General features: G+C 44.2%; 1 protein-coding gene across 1 annotated transcript; it reads left to right on the forward strand.

Moving 5' to 3' along the window:
* Positions 1–457: 457 nt before the first annotated feature.
* On the forward strand, positions 458–6,591 carry MALSU1 (mitochondrial assembly of ribosomal large subunit 1; the record flags this gene model as incomplete). Its single annotated transcript, XM_083867619.1, has 4 exons — positions 458–635; positions 2,154–2,332; positions 4,506–4,587; positions 5,792–6,591. The coding sequence occupies 4 exons, from the start codon at positions 458–460 to the stop codon at positions 5,968–5,970; spliced, it is 618 nt and encodes a 205-aa protein (XP_083723745.1). The 3' UTR covers positions 5,971–6,591.
* Between the last annotated feature and the right edge of the window lie 3,524 nt (positions 6,592–10,115).

The following is a 10,115-nucleotide window of genomic DNA, read 5'->3' on the forward strand; positions in this document are numbered from 1 at the left end:
GAAGCAACAGAACAAGGGGAAATGGCTTCAAATTGAAGAATAGTAGGCTTACATATTCGGAAAAAATGTCTTTACTGTGAGAGTGGTGGGGCACTGAAACAGGTTGCTCAGAGAAGTTGTGGATGCCTCATCCCTGAGAAGTGTTCAAGGCCTGGTTGGATAGGGCTCTGAGCCACCGTCCAGGGGAAGGTGCCTTTGCCCACGGCAGGCAGTCGGAACTGGATGACCTCAGGGTCCTTTCCAACCGAAGCCTTTCCATAGTCCCGCGATCCTACCGAGCCCAAGGCGGGCCCAGGGGCACTTCAGGGCCGGCCCGGGCAGCGCCACCACCCCCGAGCAGCGTCTCATTGGTGCCGCAGTCCGACCGGCAGCCGGCTGCGCCAATGAGACGAGGGGGCGGGCCCGTCACCGACCAATAGCGGAGGGGCGTGCCGGGAGGGGCGGGGCGTGGGCCGGCATGTGGCGGGCGCTGGCGGGGGCGCGGCGGCTCCTGCGGCCGATCGGGGCCGCGGCCGGGGGCGCCCCGCGGGCGGAGCCGCCGCCATCCCGGGCCCCGCCGGGTCGGGGCTGCTCGGCGGAGGGAGGCGGAGCCGGGCCCGGGGCGCTGGGGGCGGCGGAGCGGCGCCAGCCGGCAGGTAGGGCCCAGCCCGGGACCGCGCTGCAGGGGCGCAGCGGGACCTTGAGCGGAGCGAAGAAGGGGCCGCGCGGTTCGCGCGGAGCGGCGCCCGCACCTGCGGAGGATCCGCGCCGTGCCCAGCGCGGTGGGATCGGCCGAGCCCCTGGGCCCCGGGTCACCGCACCAGCGCTGGGCCGGCACGGCCTCCGCAGCGGTGCTGGACAGTGAGGAGTGGGGCTGAGGAGCCCGTGTGCGGATCCGTGTGCGGATCCGTGTGCGGGGGAGCTGCCCCAGGGTTGCCGGGCCGTGCCCTCGCAATCCCCCCTTCGGTAACAGCCCCGGAACACACGAGGGCTCATCGCAGGTACGAGCCTGCTGTGCTCAGGTTTGTGGCTCTCGCTGTTGAGCAGAGCTTCTCCAGCTTGGTCTGACCCTGACGGTCAGTGCCTGGTGGCGTTTGGGCCGCCCGTTCTCCGGACGGGCTCTGGAGGCTTCTCATGTGGCTGCCAGGAAAATGTTTGGCTTCTGTAGCCGCTGTGCCTGGAGGAGCTGTGGCCGCTGCTAATTCTCAAGATGTGTGACCACAGCAAAATGTTGAAAGAGTGCCCTGAGCAGAAAGCCTTACATTTACAGAGATCTGAACCAATTTCATATCCCCATTCATGCATATAATTGTAGCTATTGTTCCCTTGTTTGGCTTTTTCTTTATATTGGGAAATGTAAAGCTTGGCTTTGTGCTGGTGCTCAGTCTGCACCAGCGTTCATTTTATAGCGGCAGACTTGCATTGCTGACAGATTCAAATTATGCCTGAAGTGTGCATACAAGTTGCATCTACCTAATTAGGACAAATTAGAAATAAACTGATTTCATGGTGTGAACAGAACATAGTTTCACTGGTTTACTGTTTTGTAAGCTGGCTTCCTTACACTGTTGAAGGACTAAAGCTTTGTCTACAATATCATAATGCTCTGCACCAGATCAGGCTAGGGAAAAAGAAAAAAACGTGGCATTACTCAGCCTGCAAATAAAAAAAGTCTTCGCTCTAAGTCATGTCAGCTCCACTTTCAAAATATTGGTTGTTTCTACTTAAGATTCTAGAACAATTTCATCACAATGTATTATCACAGATTGTTGAAAACCATTGTTCTGAAATATTTTCAGGTTTGTCTGTTGTTTTAATAATGTCTGCTGGAGTACTTAGGTTTGAATCATCTACATTGATGAGTGGGATGATATTGCTGACTTAAAGGGCAACAACAAGAAATAAGTAAGTTAGCAAAAACCAAAATTTCATTTAGGTCGCTGTTACATAGTGTTGTTTACTGGAAGATTGCTTAGTTCTCAGCTTTGGTGGCTGTAGTAATGATTTTGAAGAATCTGCATTCCGTGTTCCATCATCAGTATCAAACCAAACTCCACAGTGAGTGACAAGCTTAGGCTATAATTCAGTTAATTGTTATTTTATGGCTTTAAATGGTTTACTTTTGCAATTAAAAAGGAAATCTGCCACTGTACTATTTTTTCCATGTGCTCCAGATACTGTTCTTCCAAAGTTCAGCATTGACTTGGTTGTAGCACTGCTGAGGCAAGAAAATGCTAAAGACATCTGTGTCATCCAGCTATCTCCAGAAATAAAATACTGTGATTATTTTATAATTGTGAGCGGATTTTCAACACGGCATCTTCATGCAATGGCAAATTACATGCTAAAAATGGTAAGACAGTTCTTGCTGCTTTCTCTCTGAATTTTGGGAATGGTTTTAAATGTTGTGAAAGGAATCTCCCCAGGATTGCGTGTGCAGGGATGTACCAGGTATAATGAAACTGATAACATTTTGTCATTTAGTTCTGAATACATCTAGGAGGTAACTGTGGGTTTTTTCCTTTAGCAGTACTACACAGAATATAGGTATTATATTTTAGAAACAGATGTCTCTGTATGTAGAACACTGAGGACATCACGGTTGGGTGACTAGAACATGAATGATGTGAGATGGTGATGATGACCTGTTTCTACCTTTATTTTTGTCCAGTGAGCACTATTGCTATTCCCAGCTATTCAAGATAGCTTTATCTGACTGTTCTCAAACCCTGATCCTTAAAATCTCCACTTTCGCAGGTATATTGTAAGGCTGGGAAAAAAGTTGGCCTCTTAAGAGGCACAGGATTCCCTCATGAGCTTTAAGCAAACTGGTTAATTGTCACCCTGCTGTGCATGTACTGCAGGAGAGGAGAAGCAGCACAGAAATCCTCTGCTGTTTGGGTTTGGAAGAAAGAGGACTTTTCAGTACAGAAATGGAGATCAGAATAAAATTACAGATAAAGCTTAGAGATGAAGGCCAAACTCTGGGAGGGAGAAACTTTCTTGCCTGAGAAGAGCCATGAAACTGTTAAAAATAACAGGGTGAGGAATATGAGCAGCCCCCATCCCAGTCAGCTGTCTGTACTCAGCTTGGAGTTTGCCTTCTCACCACCCACTTTCTTTCCCTTCTTGACCCTGTTTTTCCTTTCACTCTTGGCAGTTGGCAAGCTTTAGTACCATTCCTAAACCCTTATGATTTACTCACAGTAAAACAAAGAGGTGCTCAGGTGTAGCATGTTCCTGTTCTGCTTCCAGGAGCTTGTGAATGGCAAAGGCCCACATCCCCACCTGGTTTCATGTTGGAGGAAGAAGCTAACACTTGGCTGTATTGTAATCTGTTCACCTTACACGGCCTCTAAAGACAAGGCTTGGAAACTTGTAGCAGGGGTCAGCCTTATCAGCCTAATGATAGCTGATGGCAGTTCACACAGGGCTTCTTAGCATTTTGAGCAGACTGTTGGAGTCTTTTGAAGATACCTCACAAGCCATCTTAAAGAAAGGAAGGTAGAACTGGTTCTGAGGTAACATTTTGAAAGTTTTCCATGCTGGTTTGCAAACTAGCATCATTACCCAGCAGCTAACATTGTGTGGAACAACCAGCAACAGCTGCATCTTGTGATAATTGCATTCTTAGTGAAGTGGGACTCATTTGCCAGCCAGCCATGCTGGTACATGTTGTTTTGTGTTCTGTCTTCCATGGCAGAATGGGCTGGTGGAGCCATTTTCACTCTATACTCCTTGTAGAGGAACAAATAGGTTATGGCCAGATCTGAAAGTGACCATACTTCAGCCTTGAGCTGTCAAATTCCTCCAGCTCTGGTGAGTGCTTGGGTTCTTCATGTACAGGCTGGGGAGAGCTGTGCCTCTCAAGCTGGCATCTACAGAAGCCACCACGTGCTGCATGGGGACCTCCCCACTTTGCCTGGCTGACCTTGTGCAGTCCTGCTTTGAGCTGCCCCCTCCCCTCTCCCAGGTGCAAGTCTGTGTGCTGGTCCTGCTTCCCCCAGCTTGCAGCGAGTGTTGTGCATGTGCCCTCAAAGGCAGGAGGCTGGTTTGAATGCCTTCCTCATGGCAGGGGATGAAACTTGTTTTCACCCCACTTCCTTCCATCTGAGCAGAGAATAAGCTCAGCATCTCCATTTCTGCATCCTCAACCTGCCAGTGTAAACCTCCAGTGAAAGGTATTAGAAATAAAACCTGGTGATGGTGGCAGCTGTAGGGACCCAGTAATTGAAAGACTACTGTAAGCAGTTGTATTTAGTATTCATCTTGATAATACCTGCAAAATTATTGGACAATGGTATGGGAATTCAGAGCATTAGGATTTCAGATTTGAGAAATCTGTACATAATTTCCAGTACTGCAAGTGTGTATTAGCCTTTTCCTTTTGTGCACACCTCAGGACCAGCATGAAGTAATCTGACCCATTTAAGCTTTAAAACAACTCATCAAAGTCAAGCTTCTCTGTTGAGTGCTTTTTAAATAAATGCAAAAGACAATTTTCTGTCATTCCTTTTTTTTCTCAGTACAAGCATCTCAAAGAAGATGGTAGTCCTCGTACTCAGATTGAAGGAAAAGAGACAGATGACTGGCTGTGCATTGATTTTGGTAAATATTTGTGGATGTGAGAAAAACCAAGTTCTGCATGAGCTCCTTGTTGACAGAAGCATCTCACCGTGAACCCTGGTTGCAGTGGAAAGTTCACAGTACTCTGTTGTTTGGGAATTCCAGTTGTTGCTTGAATTCATTGAGATAAATGATTTTCCGTTAAATATTTTTGGCACTGAGAAAAAATAGTAACTACTCTTCAGTGGCTAAAAGAGGTCCTAATAAATTGAAGGTAACAATGGGGCGGGGGGAAAGCTACTTCAGTCAGTTTCCTCAGGTTTTTGTAATCCATGTTTGGGTAAACGGGGGGCTCATTGTACACTGCCTTACTAGTGAACTATTGAACAGATTTTTTTCACTGTCCAGATCATACCATCACATGGGGTAAAACCTTAGTCCTAAGAAATTGAGTTTAGTTGTTTATTCTACAGATGTGAAACTCTACACAAGACTGCATTCATAAAAGACTGCATTCAAAAAGTAGTTCTCCTTCACTGCTGCTTCTAGAATCTCTCCCCCTGGCTTGGTGTTTTGAACTAAAAGATGAAAACTTCACTTATGGATGAGTGAGGAGCACTGCAGCCATTCATGTTAAGCCTTGGTTATTTAACTGTAATAATTATTGATGGTAATAAGTGAAAATCAATTGGAATTTAAGGGCATAACTACAGAAAAGTGCATTAGACAAACAATGAAATTAACATTCTCTGCTGTTGTTTGCACAGAATTAATGAAACCAGAAGAACTTACTACATCAAGGTTTGAACCTATTTAATTGTAAAAACCACTTGAGAAGTGTGAGCAGCACACCTAGGAAAAATTACTTGGCTTTAGCAGAATGTTGACAGTACAAAGCTGAAAATCCATCTGTCACCTTGGGGGACTCTTTCTAGTAAAATTCCTTTTGTATTTCTTCTGTCCCATATAAGTCATAATTTCTTTGGTTTGGAGTCTTGTGATAGTGTCTTATTTTAAAGTATTGTGTTTCGTATCTTGTTACTGTAGTCTTGGAGTTTTTGGAAGGACTGACCAATTCCTAGCACTGCTTGAGAGCTGGAAGCAGCAGCTTAGGAAGTGACCTTTATCAGCTGACATCTTGTATCTAGCCAGAAGGGGGGTGGAAGGCTTGAACTCTTTGCTCAGATGAAGGTGTAGTAGTACTTTACTGTTCCCATAATTGACTGTAAATTTCTGTTCTGTGCAGGTCACATAGTGGTGCATTTCATGCTGCCAGAGACACGAGAAGTTTATGAATTGGAGAAGCTGTGGACTCTCGGTCCCTACGATGACCAGTTAGCACAGATGACTCCACAGCCCCTGCCAAAAGACTTTATATTTGGACTGACTCCTAACAGCAGTGATCATCTTGAGACAAGAACTTAAGGCAGCTATTGCATGGAAAGAGATTGAGTATGCCTGAGTCATACAGTCTTGAGAACTGAGTAGTTGGTACAGTTGATCAGTACAAACCAGTGGTTTTATTGGATGTGCCTAGGTAGAGTTCTGAACAAGCTAAAGTGAGCAGAATCATAGAATTATTAAGATTGGAATAAAACCCTTAAGAGTCCAACCATGAAATGTCAAAGAACGAATCCTATCTGAGCTTCCCAGGGCGGCCACTGTCTTAGTAGAGTTTGCAGTGAGAAGAGCAGGGCAAAGACAGCTGCTTAAGCTGGAGCTCATGCTCAGGCTCTAGAGTAATTGTTTTTCTAATATCTTTAAAGACACCCTGTAGTGGCAGTGCAAAACAGACTGGAGTGCTGGAAGGAAAAACTCTGAAATATTACAGTTGAGATGACGCTTCTTGTGTTAAGCCATTTGCTTCTGGTCACAATAAAGCAGGTCATGGTCTGAAGGGAGGACAGAAGACAGACTGGTGTTACTGAGAACATAAAAGCCAAGAGCAACAGTGACAAATAAATGTGCTTTGAGTTATCAGAACAGTAAATCACTTTTCCAGCCAATGCAAACCTGATTTTAATAATAAAAAAGCCCCAAACTGAAGTGCTTCAGTTACTTGTTTTCATGTGAAAGGATTCAGTTCATTCTGCATGTGCAGTTGACTCCTCCTAGTATTTCTCTCACGTACTTTCTGAAATGGGACACTGAGACAACACACTGGCAGTGAAAACCTTCAACTCTTTGAAGTGGGAAAGAGGTTCTATAGGAAGCCCTTGGTCACTGAGTATTACTTGCTGCTAATGGACTGTTCAGCACTTTCAGAAGTCACTGGTCAGTGTGCTCTTAGCATGACTGATGCATAGTCTGATAACCAGTTAAAGAACTTCCAGGTGGTAAACAATTTGTCTGTGTAAGACAAGATGCTTTTCTGCACTAGAGGATCCTAATCACTGGATTAGGATCTCTCTCCTGGAGAAGTTTGCTCTGCAATGTATCAGCACAAACAAGATCCTGAGGGTAATCACCTTTTTCTCCCCATAGCCCCACAAATTACTGTAAGTCCTGTCTGCATCTCTGCCCTGCAGAGCAGCTTCTCTTTGTAATGCTCAAAGTGAGTATGGGTTTTGTGCCTGTAGCTGTGTTGTTCAGGAGGAAGTGTGTTTGTTTAAAAGAATCCAAACAAACCAAACCCCACTTCTCTATTTCAGGTCATGTTTTCTTGCTGTGTCCAACCTCTGTTTTTTAATGAATGACTGCCTACAAGTTCACCTGCTCTTTGACACAAGACAGCAGATAGTTCTGCAATTAAGCAAAGGGTATTTTTTGAAGTGTAATTAAACTTGCAGATAAAACATATTTGCCCACAAAACAAATATTTTGTTGGGAAATATAACTGCAGAGAAAGGTTTTCAAAATGCTTCATGATACTTCCTGAAAGTAATCACCTTGGCTGTCTTAGAGCCTGATGGGTTCTAAATCAGGCATTTCCTCCTAGGAGGGATGCGTAGGAGTAACTTTGACTCATTCCCTGAAACATTTGCCTTTTACTGCTGCTGTGGATAAGCAATAGAGGTAGGTTCAGCAAATATTACACCATTATATGAACCCACATTTAGTAACCAGAACCACATACAGTATCCTATGTGAAAGAGCAGTAACAAAAGGACTACCCAGAAAAGAGCAGTAAGAGAGGGAACAGCTGTGTGAAGAGGCTAGGACTCTGAGAGGTGAAAAAGGTTACTAGTCTGTGAGATAAGACAAAAAATGAAAATAACAGAGGAGACAAAACCCCGTAAAATAAACAAATATAGCTGACTTAACTGGCAAAGGATATTGTGAAAAGGAGTTCTATGAACATCCACTGGTTGCTATTAAACAATCAGAACTGCCAGCCCAGGGAAAGAACTTGACCCTCATTCATTTAAAAGAAGCAATTCTAATCTCTGCTGAGCTGCTGCAATGCCCAAACCACATTACGTGGCAGCCTTAGTGAAACTATGGCCTGATAGTCCTAGAAGCTGGGATGTAGGAATTAACCCAGAAGTCTGGGTGATCAGTACTGTGCGACACTAGAGCCCTCATTCGGGAATGATTTCAGTTGGATAGATCAGGTGATTTCTGGGTAAAATAAAAATACCAATCAGCTTGTGCGATGAGTGTGTAGATTCAGCATTCAGCCCTTCTGGACAGGTAGCTGTAGGTTTGCCTCTGTGAAGGATCCCTTGATGAAATAAACAGGAGAAGCCACTAAGTGAAACTTTTGTCATCATTTCTCTGGTGTCCTGCACTGCGTCTGAGTAACTTCATTTTCAAGCCATGTTTGTGTCCATCACTTGAGCTAATATCTCTGTTAGAGCCCAGCTTTAGTGCTTTCTCAACAGTTTTTCATGTTTAAGAATCCTACACCCTTAGTGCCGTATCAAGCCCAGGCTGTCTTGCACTGCACACATGCTCTGTTTAATGGAAACTGATACAAAGAGCGCATGCCTTGGAGATTGCAGCTTAAGAATAAAAGCTCTGGAAGGTTAAAAGCAAATAAAAATGTCATGATTAAGCCAATGCTTAAAACAGTCAGGGGTTGGACTGTCACAAATGGACCGGCAGTACAGAGCAAGGCTTGCCTTTTCTGTTGCTGGTTCTGAGAAGAAAGGTTGATACTGAGATGGAGAAATGAGCTTCAGGTGCCCTGTGAAATGTGATACTCTATGCAATGCCTTCTACAGACATAATTTCTTCAATTCCCTCTTTCTGCTGGTTGGTCCCAGGAAAGGGGCTGTGAAGTAGGAAGGTGAATGAGTTAGGAAAACAAGTTGGGCTTCCCAGTCCTGAAAAGATAGAGAATTGTGTAGTTCATGATGGTCCTTCATTCCCCAACTCCTCCCCCTCATGTGTAAGCATTCCATTAAACAGCTGGTCTCATTTCTACTCTTAAATAATGTTAACAAGGATCTAAATGAAGAGGTGATACCACCTCACTGGCAAGTGGTGTGTTTGGGTGGTCATGGTTGGGGTGAGAGGTTGCCAGCACGTTTGTTTGCCAGTGTGACTGGTTGTGCCAGTCCAGCTTCTAGGGCCACACTGATGACACAGCTTCATGGCTGCAGGACCACTGGAGTAAAGACTGAGTAAAAAACTGCCTCCCCTCTCCCCCCCGCCAAAATCACTGCATTTCTGATCTCCTTTGTGTTTGTCCTGACAGTCAGGACTGTCAAGTCCACATTCCTTACACAGCAGATGAGTTTAAGTGAACAGTGCAAGGCAAACCATGAAGCATAGGTTGTCCTACAGACTATATGCCATTGTTAGATGGGAGGGAGAAGATCATTTACAAGCCACAGAAGTCTGCTTGCTTTGGGAAGTGCAAACATTGTAACCTGTCTGTCCTAGCAGCTATGGAATACCTGTGGGTTACTGCTCATCCTTATCCAGTTATGGACAGAAAACCAACTTGGATCAAAGCACTGTGAATACTCAGGACAGTCTGTCCCTATGCCTCATTAATTTAAAAAAACACCACACAACTTTATCTGATGATAGGAGTTAAACTCTTTATTCCATTCAGAGGCATCTGGCAAGTAGAGCTGCATTGGGGGGCACATTACAGATGAAAAATGATCCATACTTTCTGGATATTGAAATCATTTACAGTATTTACTTTCTAGCTATTCCCAAATACTCCAAATTACCAAGTCTCAATTGAAAAGAAAAACATGAGATACCATATTAAGTCTAGAAATTTAAGAGATGACAGTATTTAAATCAGCAGATGTAAATGCAGCACCTATCTGTAAAGTAATTTTTAATGGAAAATAACAAAGTCAAATCCTTCTCAAATGTTAAGAAAGGAACGTCCGACTGACTTAAGCCTCAACAAAAATTAAAATGCTATGTACTTCCCATACTTCAGTAATTTTAAATTCATTGTAAGAAAAAAAAAATTATCCTAAAGGCTAGATGAAGGTCACTGTCAAAAAAGGAAAAGAAACTCATTTTTCTTTGCTAAAACTACAACATAAGTTTGTGGTTTTTAAACCAATTAGTAAAGAAGAGATGCAGGAAAAACACTTCAGACCATTTTCAAAATTATCTAATCTGTACAACAATGATCTTTGGGAAAATTATCTAGT

The sequence above is a fragment of the Zosterops lateralis genome (genome assembly GCF_965231275.1).
Source record: "Zosterops lateralis genome assembly, chromosome: 1".
In the NCBI taxonomy this organism is placed as follows: domain Eukaryota; kingdom Metazoa; phylum Chordata; class Aves; order Passeriformes; family Zosteropidae; genus Zosterops; species Zosterops lateralis.